Source organism: Lates calcarifer, linkage group LG2 (genome assembly GCF_001640805.2).
Source record: "Lates calcarifer isolate ASB-BC8 linkage group LG2, TLL_Latcal_v3, whole genome shotgun sequence".
Lineage (NCBI taxonomy): Eukaryota > Metazoa > Chordata > Actinopteri > Centropomidae > Lates > Lates calcarifer.
In genome coordinates, this window is record NC_066834.1 from 18,664,061 (window position 1) to 18,686,216 (window position 22,156).

Here is a 22,156-nt window from a genome sequence, read left to right on the forward strand (position 1 = left end):
ATTCTTAGTCTCTGAAAAATGTTCAACCTGGGTCTTGGTGTATCACTCCCCTGCTTTTATGACACCATCTGTATGTAGAGGAGCATAATTACTACCGTCGTCAACTCACTTCTGCCCACACTGAGTCAGTCCAAGTCACTCCCTGCCTCCAAACCTAACCTGTAGGACCTAAACTGCAGTTTTTCTGTATGAGGCCATAAAGTCATAGGAAGGTTAGAGTTTAAATTTTAATTTAATATCAAATGGTATTGCCTTTCAAAATAAAATAGCAGAAAAAGTTTTAGTGCGTACTAAAGGGTGAGTAGGTTAAATTTCTTGAATTACTGTGAGTATAATATAAACAAATAATATGCCAAAAAATGTACTAATTTCTGTATAAAGTTTTGTTGGTGCAGAATGTCATATTTCAAATGATTTTCTCTCTACTCAGGCAGCCACACCACTTTTTACTACATGTGTAATTAGTGCAGTTTGTAGTTTGTAATCTTCTTTACATTCAGTGGCTGAGTCAGACCAAAAATGATGCTTGAGGCTTTGGTCTCATCACATGTCATAATATCATCAGTGTCTAAGTTTTAAAAGTCCTACTTTGCTATTGTGAAATCTTCACTTACCTAGTTATTAAATATCAGGAGTAAAGAAATTATATTTCACTCACACTCCTGTGGAAATAGTCGATGACACTCACTCTTTGACGGGAAGCCCCTGAGGCATCACATTATTAACGTGACCTTCACTACCACCACCTACAAACAGGCCACAGTGCGTTACCTCCACATCAGTGCCTGTGTTCACATTTGGAGGTAACTTGCATCAGTGACATCACAGCTTGTGTGATAAATTTCAGAGTAATTGGTAATAGGCTGTGGTTGTCTTTCTCAGACATGCTGGTCATATTAAGAGCTATTAGTGGCAGTTCTGGTGAGTGTCTCTATGGTGACTCTCCCCTGCACCTGCTCTCTCTGTTTAACATTCATGAATGGTTTAAATCTCCAGCATCTGGCCACACGCCTGTATAGGATCCATGCACACAGACACATATGCACACATAAATGATAATTTAGTTTAGAGTCTTAAAATGTCAAATTGGAGCGTCCAAATATACTCATATGCACACTTCTCTTTATGCAGCCTTCCCAACTTGCCAGATTGTTGCAAGAATTATGTATAATTATAGAATTATGTATAGTATCTATGAGAATGAAGCTGTTGTCTGTTGTGTATATTTTTATCAATGTGCACTTTTGTATGTGATTTATAGTGTAACAGTATGATACATACCATGTTTCTGGGGACCATGTTTTAGCAAAAAAAAAAAAAAAGTCACATATCTTCAGTGACACCCCCTTCTGGCATTAGATGTTGCAATTAGTCACTGTCAGTAACAACCCTGCAGTGAGAAGTTGCTTAAATGCCATGGGGAGAAGAACGCCAGCCTGTTCAAGCCAAGCTCCACTGATAGACACACTTGGTTGACGTTGTTGTTGTCGGTGGTTGAAGTTGCAATTCAGTTACCATAGTGGATGTACCTGTACCTGACTCAGTGTTTCCCATTTTGTGACAGACAGTGTTTTACTTACCCAGTACTCTTTGTCAAGTGTTGCTCTAAAACTAGGAATCCATAACTCATCCAAACAGATTTTAATGCAGCGTGCTCAAGCTTCTCATTTGTATTTGCCATATTAATGATGTCAGCCAAATTCCCTGGTCAGGTAACACTGATAACCTGTTAACCCTATTTACTATATAGTGTGCTGTATTTACTGTCTGCCATTTTATTTGACAGTCTCAATTCTGAGTGTGAAATATTTCCACCTGGTTTTGCCTTAAACAATTCTGACAATGGAGCAAAAAGCTACTGAAAATCCCACAAGGCCATGCGTTGCATTTTATAAATACACATATTATTGATACACCTTACTGCAACTGTCAGTCATGTAAAATTATGACCATTAACTGTTGGAAATCCTAGTTTAATTCTCACTATAGAGTTTATAGTTGAATGTCTCTTATATGGGGGCTAGTGAGTGGGTGAACAAGGCACTGAGTTCAGACACAACAAGAATTTACATTCCACATGTGACAAGACCTGGGCTATGATTAGACTCTATTAAACTAACGAAGACTAATTATTTGGTTCTTATAGTTAGAAAGAATGCATGTACTGAACTGAATATAATGCACCAAATGGTGATACATGCTGCTCAGGAATTTCCACTTGTAAAGGTGTTGGGGTGTGAATTAGGGATGATAATGGTCTCTCTCTGTGTCTCTTTCTCCTTACAACACCTTCCGTCTCTTGTATTATATGTAATTCACAGGAGTCCGGGCTAACAACTCATTGAAATGGCACTAATGAAAGCAGGGAGACTAGCATGCCTGTCACAGGTTGGAACTCTATTAAAATGAATTCACTAGGGAATATATGGGCAGTTACAATAAACCCTTTTGCTGCAAAATGAAAAGTAATAACTCATCTTTTTTTCTGTTACAGTCAGACGCATTTGGTGGAATCATAGGAAGACAGAGTGAGAAGGAAAGATATTAAGACATTAATGGAGAGTTAAGGCTTAAACCGATGCTAGTGTGCTTGAGAAATGATGCAGCTGCTGAGTGAAATAGCATTTATAGTAAGTGAGGGGTGATAATGGTCTCAGCGAGATTTTTGAAAGCCCTGTCTCTGGCGTGCTGTTTGCTTTTTATGCAGTTTACCTCTTTACTTTGACTGTTTCCCACCATAAACATCAGTTGGTTGTAGCATTAGAACAGAGGCCCCTTGAGGGCCCTATTACCTCAACATTTGAGCTGTCAAGATGAAGGAAAGATGCCTCATTTGTGTTTTGTTAAAAGAGTGGGAGGGCTTCTTCCATACCTGTATCTGATGTATTAAAGACACTACAGGACTATGAGCACTATGAAATTTGTTATTGGTGTAAGTCAAATTTAGACTCTCTTCTTTGATAATCTTTTCTTTAGTTCTGATTAGTTCAATCATATTTTGGTAATTCATTTCTCTGTCTATTCCGCTTTGTATTGGGGCAGTACTCCGCATCAAGGTGAGGAGCTGAAATTGAGGATTTACAAGTAAATCTCAGCGAATAATGTGATTTGTGTTTTACTTCTCAGGTAAATGCTTTTCTAAAAGTCTGTTTGCACTCAGGGTACTGTGGGTGAATTCAAAGAATACAAATTGCTATTAGATGGGCAATTTAGGATTGAACTTCAATCATACTATTATTTGACTTCAGTGTTAAAAGTTTAGGAAACTAAAAGAAAGTCATTCAGGAACACTTTTTGTAGCTAGAGTGCTCATAAAACTAACCAGAATGAGACAATCAGGAGGAGCATTATTGGAAAGCTTTCCATAAATGCACTTGGTGCTCCTGTCAGTCCCTTGCACCATTACTCAGTGGCATGGAAACATTTCAATATAGGCAAGCATTTGTTATTGGTTTGAAATGCTTACCTTAATAACATGTAGGTTTGGGTTTCATTCTAATTGCATTGTCGCCTGCCTCTCTTCATCTCAGCAGCTTACTCATGGCTGCATATGTTCTTCCATTCTTTCCTTCACCCTGACCATTTTTTATTGAACAAGGACCAGTAACTGATTTCTAACACTGGTAAATGTGTCAGCATTTCAAGTGGCATGGCAAAACTTCAATAGTTTCATTACAGAAATTATGAATATGTGATTATATGTTGTATATTGCATTTAGTATTTATTTTGTTTTGTAGCGTTTGTATCTATGTCCCCAGAGGTGACAGATACAAAACAAAGAGATGCATGACTATGCCAATGTGAAAACATTATAGCCAATGGTTTGATCACAAACACCAGAACATTTAATTCAAATTGAGTTAGTTTGCTTAGAAAAACCTTGCTACATTTCAGAATATTGTAAATATTAATTCTAATTTCTACCAACAACAAAATTCCCTGAAAAATCAGTAGAAACTAAATGACTTTGTGACTATGTTAGTCAGATTTAATCATCAGGGATGCAGGATACAACTTTTTGAGAAGATGTATCAACGATGTCAGTTCTCAGCAAAGGCACTTATTATTGGTACCGGGTCTAATACAATTTTTCAACCAGAAAGACTGACAAAGGAACAAAGTAAACATAGTACTTATATAGGCAAAGGAGTAACTTAAAGTACTTGTGAGATGATAATCATAAGGCATAGAGTAATATAAGAACTGCAGCCTATGTCTGAACCACATCTGGAACATCAGACAAACTCGGGCATTAAACACAACATAAATTAGCTGATGAATGGCTATGTAAATCTTGAGCTTCTAGAGAGCATGGAGCCTAAGAAAAGGGTTCAAACAGTGGGTACTTATAAAATCCTTCTATCTGACGATGACGACTTAATTTCAGTTGTTATCATCTGCTGTCACTCTCCTGTCTTTCACCTTTCTCCCGTCCTTTATTTTCTATTTTATTATTGTGTCCAGTGTTGTACTGGTTAATTCTAATTGATGTGTAATTTTTTGGGGGGGATGCTGTTGCAGTGGGTACCAGTACTATCGGATTTCAAGTGGAGGGAAACAGTTTGGAGTTTTGTGCCAGGGAAACCCAGCCAACCCCTGGCCCTGCACCTTGGTGACTACAACCTAGACGGCTTCCCTGATGCCCTGGTGATCCTCCGCAACACCAGCAGCAGGTAGGAGAAAAACACACACACACACACCTACACTCTGGTCAGGTTTGTGTGTTGTCACGAAAAATTACTTATGCAAGGCTGGCATACAGTATGTAGATAACGTTTTTGTTCTTATGTTAATCACTTTGGAATATACACAACAAGTTAGTGTAAGTACCTCTAAGACCCTTATTTAAGATAATGTCTAGTAAATGAATGAGATATTGCTGAAATTAAACTAATCCTTACTTGGCAGGGGATCCCTTGGAATCCTGTCAAATAGGTCTCTGAACCCCACTCTAACTAATCATTTCAGTACTATGCCTCACTTCATGAGCCATCACTGCAGAAGCACACAGTGTCTGGTCCAGGGTCTGCACATGTAGCACACAGTTACATACAAACAGTATTTGTATTGTTATTACTCTGGTTTCTGGAAACTAATGTCATGACAAAAATAGATTTAATCCAAATCCATATTCTCTCAATCTTCATGAACACTGGCTTCATTTGTAACTTACATTTGAATTTGTCATGTAACAGTCCACATTTTGATGAGATTATACTAAGTATAGTGTTTGAGTGGAACACAAAATTGAATTGATAGGAACCTAATAATTCAAGATGCATACTGAAATGGCTTATGCAAATCTGTTTAGCTTTCAGAACTCTAAATGGTTTTTTTTTTTTTTTTTTTTTTTCCAAAGATGACACATGGAGGATGGATTTACTCATTAAATCACTATGAAATTACTTGCAAGTACTTGCAATGACACGTTCTCGTGCTGGGGAAAAAAAAAATGTCTCCATTACCAACAGTTATCCCACTGATACAGTGTGTTTTTCACTCTGATAGACTGGTAGTAGAGCAGTGGTAATGAAATAAAATGATTCTAAAAAAATACAGCTTATTTGAGCAATACATTTTAAAACTGATAAATGTAAGCAGTAAATGATTAGATTTTGCAGTCTTTACCTGTTTTAGATTGCAATCCTTGAAGAACAACTCTCAGTATATTGAAAGTACCGTGGTTTTTGAAAGTAGATTAATTAACTCCTCTCATTAATAAATCATAAGATATTAGCTGAGGCATGAATTAGGCATAAATGAATGTGATTGCTGACATTTTGACATTCGTGGTACTGTCCTTGGATGCAGAATATATATAGTTTTAAAAAGATGGTACTGAGCAATTGGAAACTGTGACATTGTACCATAATAAAGAAGTGACCACCATCCAGTTTACTACAGCACTGACTGGGAGAGAATACAGCTAAGGTGAGTGTGTTCTTTAGTTTACGGACATGACAACTGATAAGCCAGCCCTTTAAAAATCATTACAGCATGTGCTAGGACGTAAGCACCATGGACATGAGGATGGGGGTGTGTGTGTGTGTGCGCGTGTGTGTGCGCGTGTGTGTTTGTTGAAGGACCTATGTGGATTATCTGGCCCCAGAGATGAAGATAAGATAGCTGATGGGGTCAGGGCTGTGATTGTCTATGCATACTGATTGTTCCATGTATGTATGTGTGTGTGTGTGTGTGTGTGTGTGTGTGTGTGTATGTGGGGTTGTGTATGTGTGTGCACATGTTCCTTAGAGAGAGTGTTTGAGTGCTTGTCCTGTCAGAAATAGTAAGATGTTGACTAAGAGGTTCAAAAGACACACACACATGTACATTTGAACCCTACTTTCTTGTCTAGGCTCTATATAATCATCAGTAAGTCCTGTCAGGCTTAACTCTTTATGGTCACCCTCATCGAGGACTGAGTTCTGTCTCACCAGCTCTAATCACACAAGCTGTAGCTTCTCCCTTTATTCCCTCATTTTTCTCCATTTCCTTCTCATTTTAAGTCTGAACATTGTAATCCCGCACTCGTTATTAGAGAACTCCTTCCCAATATAATCTGACCCCACCAGTAACATTTAAAATTACATCATCAGCATATGGAGAAAAGAGGAAGAGGATGGAGGGGAATGAGAGGGAATGAAGAGATGAAATAAGGTCAGGGTGATGGCTTTCTGTTTTGAATCCCTGAAACAGTAAAACCAGACTTCTTAACCACTGATGTGCACCATGTTAACACTATCAGTAATTTGACTAGGAACTTCCTTGGTGTCTATCAGGAGTGCTCCCACAAGTCAGGTCATGAAGTCATAGTAATTCTAATCTGCGTTTCTTCTTTTTAGTTAAGACATAAGTTTTCAGAGGTCATGTTTAAGTGATGAGATGTGCTTGTTTTCGTTTTTGTTCAGACATTTTGTAAAATGCCTCCCGTCTACTCACCTTGCTTTGGATTCAGCAGTGCTCCATAGTCCGTACTGCACTGGACTTTACTTTGTCTTTGATTTCCTTCTAACCAAATGCTCTCTGCTTACCAAATATTTGTACAGCCCACAACTGGTCTATTTTAACTCCCACTCCTTCTTGACTGCTCTCCTTTCTCCCTCTTCTGTCTCTATCTCCATCCTTCGTCCCTCCAAATGGTTATTTATAGCTGCTTTTCAGATAAAAGTCCTGCCACTCCACGTCACCAGCAGGAAAAAAACACCTTTTTAAGTGTTCAAAATAGGAAGACGGAAGGACAGAGGGTGTGAGATGAGAGTAATCAGGTGGAATCAATGGAACAATGAGCAGATGGAGAGAGCAGAAGGAATAGAGAGCTATTAGGTCATTTAAGAACACAAGGTCATTTTCTGATACAGTTCTAGTTTGTTAGGCATAGCTTTGACGAAACCAGTGATTTGGTTATATGACCTCAAAAAGAAATGTTCGTCATATTTTTCTTTTTTTGTTGATTGCCCTGTTTGTTTTACTAATGACTATATAAGACCTCACAGCTGCTGGAAGGCCATATATGCACTGCGCTGCTGTATTTGGTATTGTGACAATACACTATGTACATTGGCTTCACAAAGTATTCAGACCACACTTAATTGTGTTATAGATTTAATTTTAAATGAATAAAATTTCAGCTCATCATCTACACTCTACCTACAATTACAAAGTGTTACTGATTACTTACTATACCCTTGTCCTGTCCTGTTGTCCTGACATGCAGTCCAATAGGTTCAATTTGCCACAGGTAGACTCCAATCAAGGGTGATTGCAGAAAGCTGAACAGAGTCCAGACACCTCTGTTCACCGTCACAATCTCCAGTTCTTCGTAGGAGCTGCCTTTGGCCAGATGGGTTCCATGATCCCTTCAGCTTGTTCATAGTCTCCCTAGTGCCTTCACTATCATTGAGGGGGAAGCATCTAGGAGGCATCCTAATCAGATGCTCACCATGTCCTTAAAAGTGACCTAGACACCTTACAATGGCAACTTCTTGATCATAGGTTAACATAGTAAAGTAAAATGACTCATGAATTGAAACCTTGCCTTCAGGCACAGCTCCATCCTCTCCTTGAGAAGATGCATCACTGTGGACACCTTGCCAAACCACCTGTTTGTCTGATGGTATTTCCTACCATCGCTCATGGACAAAACCCTGTTCACATGCTTATTTGTTTCAGGTCCTAGCATAAATAAGAGATGAAGACATTTAGTGTGTATTGTAAATGACCATGGAACCAACCAGTCCTGAAGAAAAAGAGCCACCTGTTTATTACTCTTCAATCGCTTGTCATTCTGCAGTGTTCTCCATCTTGGAACGTTGCTTTTGTCAGTTTGAATTTCTGCAAGTGGAGCATAGGTTGTTGCTGCGCTCATACTAACTACCCAGCTTTCTCTCTAATTAAGTAACTGCCATTGTTGCTGTCAGAGGCTTTAATCACATCATTATCATTTAAGTATAAGTGTATTGCCAGCAGGTTCACTGTAGGATGCTGTCAGTCAGTAACAGGCAACAGCAATACTGATGTTTATTTTATCTGAAGTTATGGATTAACTCATCAACATGAAACTATAAAGCTGCTACACTCCTCTTGTAAAAATAGAATACAATGGTCTACTTAATAGTCACATTAGGATGATAGATTATCTATTTATGGCTGGAAACACAGTCATTAGGAACTACAAGACAGATGTAGGGTGTGTGTATGTGTGTCAGCGTGTATGTGTCCTTGTGTCCATGTGTATTTATGTTTTCATATTTGTGTGGTGTGTATTTTCCATCAGCAGCTTCTAAAACTACACTCCTCAGGGTCCACGTTATATCCAGGTCACAGGACAGACGGTGCCTCCAGACACTTTCTGTCTCTTTCGTGCTCTCTCTCTCTCATACACACACACACACACACACACACTCTTACGTGCTCACACAGGCGAACATTGTTAAATCACAACAAAGAATACAAGGCTGTTGATCCCTGCTGGAGTGAGCTCCTATAGGTGTTTCTGAGTTTGCAGAAAGGCAAGCGTTTGGGATGTTGGAGAGACAAGAGGTGACACAGTGAAAGAGAAAGAGATACAGACTCACAAAGAGAACAGAAGTATGAAACTAAAGATGGATAGATTTTTATTCTTTTCCTTTTCCCTTTTTTTTTATCTTACATCAGTGTAAGAAACTTTCAGCAGGAAGCCTGATGATAAAGTGTAGTTCTTTCAGGTGTAGATGACACAACATGGCATGGCACTGCACAGCATACAGTACCTGATTCTTAACTCTCCAGGCAAGACACAGACTACACAGATGTCTGACTATTCATTTGCTTCTTTACTAATCCCATTTCCCTACTGGCTTCTGTAAAGTAAAACAGTTTCTTATAGCATGTACCAAGCGGACAGACAGAGCAGCATTAATTATGTTATTCAGGAAGTCGCCAACGATACATTTGACATCAGGAAAGCTGGAGATACCCATTGAATTCCCTTTGCCTGAAAGGCACCATTTACAATCACAATTCTACTGTGTAGTTAAATACTTTTTATTTTGTTGTTAGTAACAATTAGTTACTACAAAGATTTGTGTGTAGTACTATGCAATTATCTAGAGTTGTGCAGGGGTGACATCATATATTACAATTGCCCCTCAAGCCATTTCATTACAGCTATTGATATTGCTAGCCAAGAGAATATTAGAGCTACATCACAATTAATATTACTAATGAAATGAATAGGAGGTATAGTAGTGTTACTGTTTTGCTTGATTACAGAAAAGTATTTGTGAAGTTATTGTTTAGAGAGATGTTGGACATGAATCACCTGTCTGATCTCCTCATTGTCCATCACTGGTTTTGTAACAACTGCAACAGACCTTCATCCCCTTGGTTTGTACTTAGTGAGTAAGCAACATCTTTGTGGACATTGAATAATATGGTAGAACAGTGCATTATACCTTATTCTGTAGTAGCCACAAATCAATAAATGTTGCTGCAGAGCACAGTGTCTTACAGACAACCCAAGTGCAAGAACATGTAAAGTGAGGCCAGATGTAATCCCCCAAACCTATTACTGCTTTTTTTCTCTCCTTCCCTCCAAAGCTATAATACTATCTTTTCTTTTCATGGCACCATCATCAGCAGTCATAGTTACAATAAGAGGCTTTGACAAGTGTCAACATTCTAGTAAGAGTATTTACCACCTTCTGCTACAGTGTAGATACATCAGTAAATATCAGTGCTCTCTAGGAATAACAGCTACAGGCCACACTCACATTGCTTGCATGTATGTGTGTGGTATAGGATTGTATGTGTTATCCACCAGCCCTTATAGAATGGGATTATCCTAAGCAGTAATCATGATTTTTTCCCACTTCACTATATCACATCCATACACTGATTAAAAGGCACATAGGTCAGCTTCAATGTGTGATCTGCCTCAAGCGACTTAGATAATTATGTGCGCGCATGTGTAATGTGCACATCAACATGTGTTTCCCAAGCAATTGAAAACAACAGCCAGATCACCTTCCAGGCAGCCTCCCTTTCAGCTAGATCAGCACTCCTACAGATCTAAGGCTTTTGAAAAGCCAAAGCCGTCATTCACAGTGAACTTTAACCTCAGCAGATGACCACTGCTCAGATGAGACCAACAGATTACAATGGGCCATAGCTACATCATTGCCCACTCAGGCACGTATACACAAAGATGAGGGTTTAACACCCTTCAATAACATGCACACAGACTGAGACTGCTGTTCATTTCTGAGGAAATCTGCAGCATATTAACACTCACATTAAGAAGGATGACTCAGTGTCCATGTAAATGAGACTGATTCTTCATACTGTTTAACAAAAACACAAGAAGTGTGTTTTCCTTGATTCTATATTCAAATAGAAGAATTCTCACCTCCTGCAAAAGGTAGATTTGTTGTTTTTGCCTCAGGGTTTGCCTTGGAAGCTTGTTGCCACCAGCATGTGGTAACCAGCTTCCAAGCTGTACTCCAGCCCTACCTATCTTGTCACTCCTATCATGTAAAACCTTCAAACTGACAATTTTCCAAGCGTATGAGTCAGTGAGCACCGACATGGCATGGCAATGACAAGCTCCTGCCCCTCCTCAGAGACATTGCAGTTATGTCCCAGCAGCTGGAACTGATTCATTTTGAAGGATCTAGATATTAGTGTGTGGTGTGTAACCATGACTCCTTATAAAGCAACTAAAATATTAAAATAAAAAGATTGCTCTGTCTAAATCACTGTGCTTTCCTGGTATATCTATTGCAGTTTCTGGATAGCTGCAATAGATATTTGTCATTGTGGAAAGAATAATTCATTAATTTAATGCTTGTCTTACTTTTTTCCAGGACTGCCGGGGTGTCTCTTAAGGACTGAATAATTAAAAGTAATTAATAATGTATAACGTACTCTAGTGAAGGTTTTTTCTCTGTATTTTTCAGCTCTAATATTGCCAGAAAAATCTTCCTGATTGTCAATATGGAGACTATAATTCTTTTGTTTTTGCCCGCTTGGACCCTTAGAAAAAGTGTTGTGATATTTTTGGAAACTCCCCCATTGTATTATCCCTTTGTTTACAGTAGACAGTCATGTGGTTACACCTGAATCACTGACCAAAAATATTATTCTTTGATGAAATACAATCACAGTCAGATTACATATCAATCACAATATGTATGTAGCGGTTTATTAGGGTATATACAGTACACATAATTACTGGGTATAATTTTCAAACTGACAGTGATAACTTTCCTATAGGGTGTTATATATGTGAGATATGTGGTTTATGTGATCCACACTATATGACAGCAATCAATATTAACAGATCAATGAATTTCCAGTAGCAGTATTTCAGATATGGATTCTCAAGGTACAATGTGCCAATAATGTTATAGTATACAGCATTTTTTTAGTATGTTGGGTGATAAAAAGATACTGATCCAAGTATCACTCTTTGTCAAATCTTGCTCAAACAGAGTCAGCTGTAAATGTATTATAATGAAATTGATTCACCAACCATTGTTTTTTCCCAATAAAATAAAAACTTTGAATAAAATAAAGGTAAAAATCCTAATAAAACATATATCAACGTATCTGTTTAGACCAGCATTAGTTGGTCTTTTCCCCAAAAATGTTGTTATGTTGTAACAGAAATATCATAGTACATTTTTGTTCGATAGGCTGAATCTCTTCTGAGTCTCTGGCTTTGGGAAGCTACCTCACTTCTGTTCTAGTTTAACACTACTACAAACCTGAGCTTGGAAAGAGTTTAGGACGCTCAGATAAACAGGTGACACACAGCATACATTTTCCCTCCTGCTCTTTCCAGAGATGGAGTAATATTTACTGCTACAGCGTCACCTGAAAATCCTGTTTTTGTACTGTTTGTGCATTTAAGGTGCATGTGACCTGACCACCCACACTATATCTGTGTGTGAGTGTGTGTGTAGGTGGTGAGGTCAACAAGTATCCTCAGTGTGTTTTGTTTGCTTGTGTCAAAGGCACTCGTACATATACACATGTGGAGATTTCTAGTCAACTCTTCTACTGTAAGCTGTTGCAGTTGTAAAAGTGCTAAAACCTCCTCTGATAATGAGGTGTTTGGATTGTTTCTGTTTGGTGTTTGAATTAAAGTGAAGAGCGTAGCGTGGGCAGCATTTAACAACACTAACTGTCTTCCTCTGCTCTTGTAAGTCTGACCAACGGATGTCACAGGCAACATACTGATCAGACCTTTAAATCAGCCTCTGGGCTTTTAGAGGTAGACACTACTACTACTGCACACTAGCACACATACACATATATAAGATAGATCTTGACTGTTGTTGTTGAAGACAACTGCAGTAAGAAAAAAATAGTGTTTCTGCTTTGAGGAAAAGTGAATTCTATAAAGTCTATTGGGCTATTGCTGGCTGAGAGGTTGGTATTTCTGTCTCTTGTGGATTTCTACCTGCACGATCTCTACAAAATTATGACTCTAGAAGGAAGCTTTTTATGATGGATGTTTAGATGAATGATCATTTTCTACTGGTGCATGGTGTATCTGGTATGCTGACAATGTTTTCTCTCTTATATTTGTGAGAACTTGACAAATTCCAAGCAACACAATGGGTCCAAAAGTGTAAAATGCCTCAGCAAAAGCTTCTTGTTTAAGGGTTTGACTATATTGGCTGTGTACAATTTCCAAATGTGGCAAGAGATCTTGTAACATAGAATTTGGAAGTCTTCAAGCAAAATACTGACCATCTGCCTGTTCTCTCATTGTACAGATACAGGCACACAGGAGAACAATCAGCTTGTGCACATTCCCTTGGTTTCTCTGTTCCTCTCTCCTTCATTTTGTACATCAAAGCCATAGTGTTTCGTTGAATACCACAAGAGATGCTCTCTCCATGGAAACACACAACTGCTGCCGTTCAGTATAAAGATAATAGCCCCTTCTTTGCTCACCCATTTACTTAGAAATTAATTAAATCTTCCTTGTTAAGGTTTTAAGGCTCTCTGGAGGATTGAGCATGAGCAGGACTGTGTATGTTCAGTATATGTGTGCCAGAGAGAGAAAGAGAAAGAGTGTGTGTTGCCAAGTGTATGTGAAATATTGTAATGTCTGGAGGAAGCTGCAGGGAGACATGGAGGAGGGCTCCTTAAATGCATGAAAACCTCACCTCTGAGGCTCCAGTCAGTTGTGATCTGACTGTGGTGATTTTTTTTCTCAGCTCATCATACAGCATCAGTGGCTACTTATTCAACCTGAGTCTACACTCTGGAGATAAATTATGGAATTCAAAATCCTTTAAAAGTCAGCAGAGTCCCCAGATGTTAGTATAATAGGTCTTCGTTGCTTTCGTTCTCACATAATTGCTTTCTTTCTTCCTTGCTTTTCGTTTCTTGAGAGTATGATAAAACAATAGTGAATATTTCTGCTGGAGAAAAAGGAAACAGAGCAAGAAATTGTATGATTAATATATTATATGTGTGTCTTAGCTGGCCATCCAGACTGATTAATGAAGAACTCTAGCTAAACATGAGTAAGCTCCACTGACGTCGTCCTCCTCTGCTGTTGCTGATCAGAGCAAAGCAGCTATGCTGTTCCAGAAAGAAAGTTTAGCTTTACAAAGCTAAACTCTGCTCAAACAATACTCTTAGCAGACAAACCAGAAGTGTGAAGCACAGCCCTTGTAGTGTAGTTCTGCCTTTTTCTTCAAATTAAGTGAAAAGCAACATTTGAAGTTTTTTTTGAGAACCGCTCATTCAAAAGACGTCACTGGTGACACTGCACTTCCTTGGGTCCTCAGATATACACCCGAAAAATTTGACGTTGATTAGATGAGCATTTGTCGAAAGAATTGATAGACAGACAGACAGAAATTCCTCCATTTATATTTAGATGGTCCATCATTATTCTAGAAAAGGAAAGTGTTCTGGTTTATTTAAATTTCTTAAAACAATGATTAATTGTCTAGGGCACGCCTTTACTGCACTACTTTACTCAGTGTTCAAATTTCTTCTCATTCCCCATCATTTTATCGTAGAGCTAGGAGTGTTAATCCTGAAAACAAACACTCAATAATTGCATTACTTCTGGTTTAGTTTGTCAGCTGGAGGCAAATAAAGGTTTTTGTAGGAGGTAGCATAATATGTTCTGCTTTTGTAGGCCAGCCAATCACAGAGAAGATGAGCACCCTGCCCTTAATTTATAATCATAGTGAATCAAATGTGATGATCTAGATTTCAGATCTCAGGAGTAGTAGTAGTAATTGTAGTTGTTGTTGCTTATCATAAAGAGACAGAGTGGAAGCGTCTTCCAGGACTGTAGCACTGATGAAGCACTGCATGCACTGCAACTAATCATTAGGTAAACAAAGCTCACATCAAGCAGCTTGATTTCCATATCAGCACAAAATGTGATCTTGGCAGTGCTTTTACTCCTAAAAATATTTAATTTTCTTTTTAAATTAGCAGCATAGTGTGAATGTTCCCTCATAGAACTTCCTGTTTCCCATCCTTATTAGATTTAGGCTGTAATGTAATGACGTAGATAGAGAGAAAAGCTCCTGCAGCTTTTTAGAGACCTCCGCTGTGATGACAGTGACAAAAGCGGTTTCCTTGAAGCAAATAGTGCTATGCAGATGTGGTTAGACTACAACACTATTTTTATAGGCACTATGATCGTCTGTCAGAGCGGCCGGCAGCCCAGCCACTCTCTTTACTCAGGTAGGCTTCAAATTCACAGGAAGACACACACACACACACACACGCACTCTCTCTCCATTCATCCAGTGCCCTCAGGGAGACAGAGCGTCCTGCTGGCTGTGAGTGTTTGATGTTGAAATGGTCCACCCCGGCTTCATAAGAGCCCCCTATCGCAGGAGAAATGGTCTAAATGTCATACTCTACCCTCCACTGGGCTGCTGTGCATGTGTGTGTGTGTGTGTGTGTGTGTGTGTGTGTGTACAAGAGTGTACATGTAACATGTAGCCTCACATGTAGCAGTATGTGGGGAGAGAGAGAGCTATTTCTGGAATATGAAATGAGGTCACAGATGGAGACTGCTGAACTTAAGTGATTTCTGTTGTATGTCACACCACTTCATGACAGAACATCACAGTGTGCTCCACACTGCTTACTACTGATTACCGGTGAGTACAGATACCACTGATTGTAACAATTATTGTGCATCAAGATGCACTTTCAGATGACACACTCGTCTTTGGAAAGGAGCGGTGTGTGAATCAACAAGACACAAAAAGCCTTTGGGAAATGTGGCACATCCGCACGACTTGCACTCATACAAACATAGCACATACACACATTTAAGTGTAGAACTCTTCAGGCTGTAGGTCACTGAGTGTCTGACATTAACAGAATAATGTAGTTAACCTCTGTTGGAGGTTGTTGCCCAGAAAAATCACAACAAATGTCTCTGTCCTCATCTCTCCTTTCTGTCTCACCCCATGCAGTAAACATGTTGTTTATGGCAGAGGGAAGCCTTAGTCAGAAACGTTCTGCTGAACTCTCCATCTTTGAGTCTCACCCTTACTGTTCTGCTTCTGTCGCTCCTCTGTGTTCATTATGTGACCTCACTCATCAAAATACACAGATACAGAGCAGGGTTAGTAGAACAAGGACAGTGTTATACTTAACTATCAGTCCAGGTTTAGCTATGATGTGGGTTGGATTTACTTTTGTATTCAGGTTCAGAAAGATTGTCAAAATATGCAATTGCAGTTTTTCAGGCCAATGTTGTGGTATATTGTGATCATTTTTTATGAATTACTCTCATAAATATCAAACTAACAAATATACTGTTTCGCATGAAAAGAATCAGATGAAAATATACAGTTGGTTACCTTGCGCAGCTGACACTGGTCCTCCCAGGTTTCTTATTCAAACCAGAAAAGTCAACTTCTGTATTAAAAATTTAGCTCAAATTTCCTCAATTATTAGCAGTATAGTTGTGGTTCGTTGTGGTAGGTGTAATAACATTCAGAAGTGTTGTTATTTTTACTGTAAACAGTTTTCTTAGTGATAAACTAGTGGTACCTCACATCTGACTGTAAAAGCTAGCTTAATGATGTTTGACTGGTGACCACCAATTATACTGTTGACAGCTCTACACTCCAGCTACTTGAGCTAACTTTAGCTTTACAGACTGTCAGGAAGAGGTGCTTCACAACTTTGAATTACCAGGATCTAGAGCTTTTAACATGATGAGCTTCAAACAATGTGATCAACTTAACATTTTAGACAAGATTCCAGATACTATTCACATCTATATATCTGCTCGCTATCAGACATTCATGTGGCTAAAGGAAGCACTTTAACACTTTATTGCATTGTTGATTTAATTTAAAATTGATAAAATTATGAATGCACTTGAATTTATACCCATTAATTACTCAGTAACTCCTAATGACAGTGAAAACGTAACTGTGATTTTTTTTTTTTTTTTTTGCACATTGATGAAAAACTGAAAAAAGCATGCGCACACAAATTGTTGCAGAGACCATGCTATATGTTACATGTGCCTGAAGTCAAAAACACACTCAGAAAATCATGATACGTGAATCATTATAGCGCTCTCATTGGGTTTACCTTTGCCTTTTATTTACAGTTGTGCACTTGTTAATAGAACTTTTGTGACTTCTAACAGAAAACTAGTCATAAACTGGACACTTGTACTTATTAAATCAGTGTTTGCACTATTTTATGAGCAGTGGTTTGCATCAATAAGAATGAGCAAAAGGACAATTAACTACATAATAATTCCTAAGTAGTATATTTGTAATGGACTGCAAATATGGTTGTGGGAATTGGAAGCAGTTAACAGGGACATTATTGTAATGTGGACCTCTGTATTAAATTCAGATTTAATGTGATAAGCTCAGAGTTGAAGTCGGGACAACATTCTCATTCTATGCCCAATCACGTGTCACAGAGCAGCAATTAATGTTGTTGGTTATGTAAAGCTCACTGCTCCTCACCTTGTTGATGCCTTGATGAGTTCCATCACATTAAGTTTTAGTGTTGCCGTGAGTGTATATGCGTGTCTCCATCTATCAGTATGCACCCCGACCAAGCAGCTGCCAAGAGCTTAGCAGGCTGTTGCTAGGCAATGCCATTTAAAATCCTTCCCTCTCTGTATGTTGGTAGCAGGGTAGCAGTGTTTGCCTCTCAGTTTTAAAGCTAATACCAGGGTGGAAACTGGAGTAGCGCGAGACATTTTCACAATTTTTCCTTTTCAAAATGCACCTTTTTGGCGGGAGGCTGGTCTGGCCTTAGGGGGGCTGCTCACTAATAGCATATGAAAGGAGGTGTTTGCCGTCTGATTATTAGTTTTAAGAATGTCATTATGCCACATGCTAGTGTGCAGCTCTGCAGTGCTATTTCAGACAAATCTGCAGAGGTGTGAGTATGCTACATTAAACAGAAACACATCTGTTCCTTTGAAGTCATAATCTTCACTGTCTTCATATAAATACATCTCTGGTTTGCTGTTGTCTGTCATGGGTTGATATATAAGACAGTATAAATTCAACCTGTATCCAGGTTATGTAATGTTTTACATTAACTGCTCTCAGAATCCAGTTTCTGACAGGTGGGATGTATCATCTCTTGTATAGTACATAAGCCCATTTTACTTTTCATGTTTATTTGGAATGGATTTAATTTAAAGCTATTTAGCCTAAGTAGTGATGAACAGAGAATAAAACAGCATCTACAGAGCTACAGTACAACAGTTAGATATATAATCTGTGAGAGGAAGGGGACAGTGAGTCTGCAGCAGTGCTAGCTGCTCTGTGAGGCTGTACTTAGGCACAGCTGTGCTTTAAGCTAAATGCTAACATCATGCTAACATGCCCACATTGACAAAGTTAATGTAAATTTTTAGCCAATCTAAGATTTACCCTTTTAAGCATATTAGTTTGGTCAAGTACTTTGCCAAGCAGCACTGAACACAAAGTACAGCTGAGGTTTATAGGAATGTCATTAGTTTTGCAGTTTTTTGCCATAAATAAAAACATTTCGCTAATTAAAATTTTGACAACATTCCACAACAAACCATCCAATAGACATTGACATATTTCAGTCTGGACCAAAGTAGCTGCCTGATAGAAAAGACCAACTCATCCATAGAGACCATGCCACTAAAATGACTAAAAACAACAAAGCTGTAAGTGTATCACTGTGTATAAACAGTAGACATCAGCGATCAAGTGCATAATTTCTTTGATTCCTAAAAAGCATGTCCATCGAGCAAAAAGCTGGATTATCCATCGTAATCCGACAGAACTGAGACCACGTCTTGTTTTTTCTAATCCTATGTTATGTTGAGTGTAGCAAAGTGTTTATATGCTGTCTGTTACTGTATCAGAAACTCAGTCAGTCATTTTGGAAGTTTATTCCAGTGAAAACATTAGCAAAGCCAGTGTTTAGGCCACAGGGGTTACAGTATTGTGGTGACAGATGGGGACTTCAAGCCCAGTGCCCAAATTCACACCCCGGTTTTAACATTGATGTTTCTCACAGTCCCACCCACCATCTCAGCTGCTCAACTATTCAGTGTTATTCCGGACATTCAGGACTATTGTTTCGCAGATGTGTTTATTGGCAAGCTAACAACACTAATCTAACCTTAATATGAACTGCAATACATGTGGATTTGCTATTGGTAACAATTCTTTATTCTTTCTAATGAGGTGATGGTGCTGCTTGCTTTATATATCATCATTCTCTTTTCTAATGAACATCACTGTGAAACAAACTCATTTGTAAGTTGTTTTGTGATCTTGTGAACAAAAAGACAAATAAGGACAGACTCAAAAGAAAGCTGACTATTGTAACACGCCAGAGTGTGGGACGAAGAATCAGCCAGGGAGAGACATGGAGGATGAAAGAGTCGGTGTTGGCAGGTGGACCGTGTAGAGGAATGACACTACCAAAGGATACTATGTTCTTTGACTTTGATTGTTTGTCACCGTGAGTCATCGCCTGTGTTCGTCACCACAGTGGCTAACAGAAGGAGAAACCACAGCGCCTCAGGGCCTTGACAGCATATCGCTGTCTCACTGTCACTTCATCTACATGTACCTGCCCACTCCTTCCCTTCAATCACCTTTCGTCCTCGTCTCTTTCTCTGTCTCTCTCGCTCTCTCTCTGTCTCTGTCTCTCTCTCACTCACTGTCAATCTGTCAGTAGTTTGGTGACTGAGTCATTCCAACTGGGACTTACCTGCGTGTGTTTGTGTGTGTGTGTGTGTGTGTGTTGCACACTCACAGACTATGTCACACTCACAGACTATGTCACAGTCCTGAAAACACTGCATAAAACTTAAAATTAAAATAAATAAATCATTCGACCACACAGGTCATTTGTTCCTAATCTCTGAAACAACCCATAGGGGCCTCTCCTCCTCATCACTGACCTTAATGTGTTAAATGGGTTGAGTTCCCATTTAAATATTTTAAATTCTGTCATTGCAGACCTTGTTTTTTAAACAAGTAATATGTGTTAGCACTCAATACCCAGTAAAAGAGTTACTTATGTAATTCAGGGATTCTCAGCCTCGGGGTCCAGACCCCCTCAAGCAGTCACAAGGTAGATCCAAGCGATCACAAGATGATACCCACAATGTAGGGGGAAAAAAAATTCAGCTATATAAAATTAGGGTTTTTTTCTGGCTTTTTTAAATAACAGTACATGGTTTTACATCTAAACAGTTTGTGATGGTAAAATCACATTCACATTAACTTTTCACAACTCACAGGCAAAGGATAAGCAGTGTAGCTAATGGATAAACAACTCAGACGTGCACCATGTGACAATAATGTAATGTACAGTCCATACATCTACTTTCCACTAGCCTAAATGCACTTTACATTTAATCATTTTAGAGATACCCTCATCCAGGACAACATAAAAATGTGATGATGATATTCATTGATTCCACAAGTCTATAGTACTTTTTTCCCTCTTACTTTGCTAATTAATGTTCATTGCATTAGTGGAATCCAAACAAAACCACTGTCTGTCTTTGTGTTTTGCTTTAGGATTTTATTACTGCAAACTAAATCCAACAAACTGAGTGTGAAGTTGTTGTTATCTGAAATCTGCTTGTAATTTTTTGTGTCCACAGTACACATGTACATGAGGTGTCTGCTGCTGCGCTGCTTCCATCATAAAAACTGAAAAGAATATTATCAAATGCATCCACACCACACTCTGTGAAAATAATACACAACTTGAAGGCATATTAACAGAGGCCTTGGTGTTGTGATTGGTGGGCAGAACAGTGAAAATCTGGAACAAAGGTGTGTGGATGGTTGGATGAAAGTGGAGAGGGATAGTGGATGAGAGGATAAGAGGAAATGAGAAAGAAAAGGAAAGGAAGGACATCAAGAAGGAGGTGGCCAGGTTCATATAACCTCTCAGCCTGAGGGAGATGAATAGAGAGATGCAGGGATGAGTTGATGGACAGATGGAAGAAAGGTAAAGGTGGACAGATAACAGTGGCCTCTCAAAGCGTTTGAGGTGGGGGGAGAGAAGGGTCGTCGGTGTGATCAGCTGGTCAGCCTCCTGCCAGCCAACTGCCCCTCTGGAGGCCAATTAGAGGGGAGGCGGATAGAGTGAGGAACACTGGAAGATTCCCTGCAGGCACACACACGCACAGAAATACACACAGCAATGCTGACACTGGGTTCATACAATAATCGAAGCCCCTAAGTGCACACACACACACACATTAGTGCAGACATAGGCTGAAAGTGCACTAAAGGCATAGTTTTGGTTTTAGTTCATTTACTCCTAACTTTAAGTCACATTTTGCTGAGATATGAGATTATCTGATGCTTTTCATAATAATAGTAATCCACCATCAGATTATTGGTGTTGTGGCTACATTGTCATTTGGCTGTTAAGTCAGTGTGCTGGTGAAATTTGGTACAGACATTCACGGTGTGCAGAGGATGGATTTTAATGATGCTGATGATTCTGTGATATGTCCTCCAGTGCCACCATGAAATTGAAAATTGTGGATTTAAGTATGATGTCTCAGTAACTATTGGACTTAAATTGAAAACCTGTTAGGAAGGGATCTCTAAATGGCCAGTATACCAACAAGGAATGATTACAGGAGGGAAAAGCTGTTTCAATGTTTCTACTGGAACCTGACTTACTTGAGAAATTGTGAACCTGTCCTTAACTCACAGAATTGTTGGCAAATAGTTGCCATCAAAACGTGTGTTGTGTTTTCCAGCAGGCGTTCCATAGCTTTATTTCATTTGTTAGTTTTGTTGTCTTGTCGATGAAGTAGAGTCACAGTGATTATCATAATAATAATCACAAATGTCTCAATATGGCAATGATTCTTGTCGAAAAAATTACTGATGCATGTTCACAACCTGCTGATAAGACTTTTTTTGGTGTTTAGCTATAAGTGTGACATTTGCTAAATGGTCCAAGTGTCATGTTTTATATGGTAATAATGCTTTGATTGTATCAGATTGTAAACCTACTGCAGTCTATGTGCGGGGATATGTTGTTTTGTTTTCTGTATAGGTGTGTGTGTGTGTGTGTGTGTGTGTGTGAGTGAATGATCCACCTCATGACCTTGAGTTCGTCTCCACCATCACCACCCCTGCAGTGCTGGAGAGCGTTTCTTTT

General features: G+C 38.9%; 1 protein-coding gene across 1 annotated transcript in view; it reads left to right on the forward strand.

The window, feature by feature from the left end:
* Positions 1-22,156, forward strand: part of itfg1 (integrin alpha FG-GAP repeat containing 1) — a 130,967-nt gene that overhangs the window by 54,463 nt on the left and 54,348 nt on the right. The window contains exon 10 of the mRNA XM_018697450.2: positions 4,523-4,674. Within this exon, the coding sequence (XP_018552966.1) occupies positions 4,523-4,674 (152 nt within the window). The remainder of the gene's footprint in view (positions 1-4,522; positions 4,675-22,156) is intronic.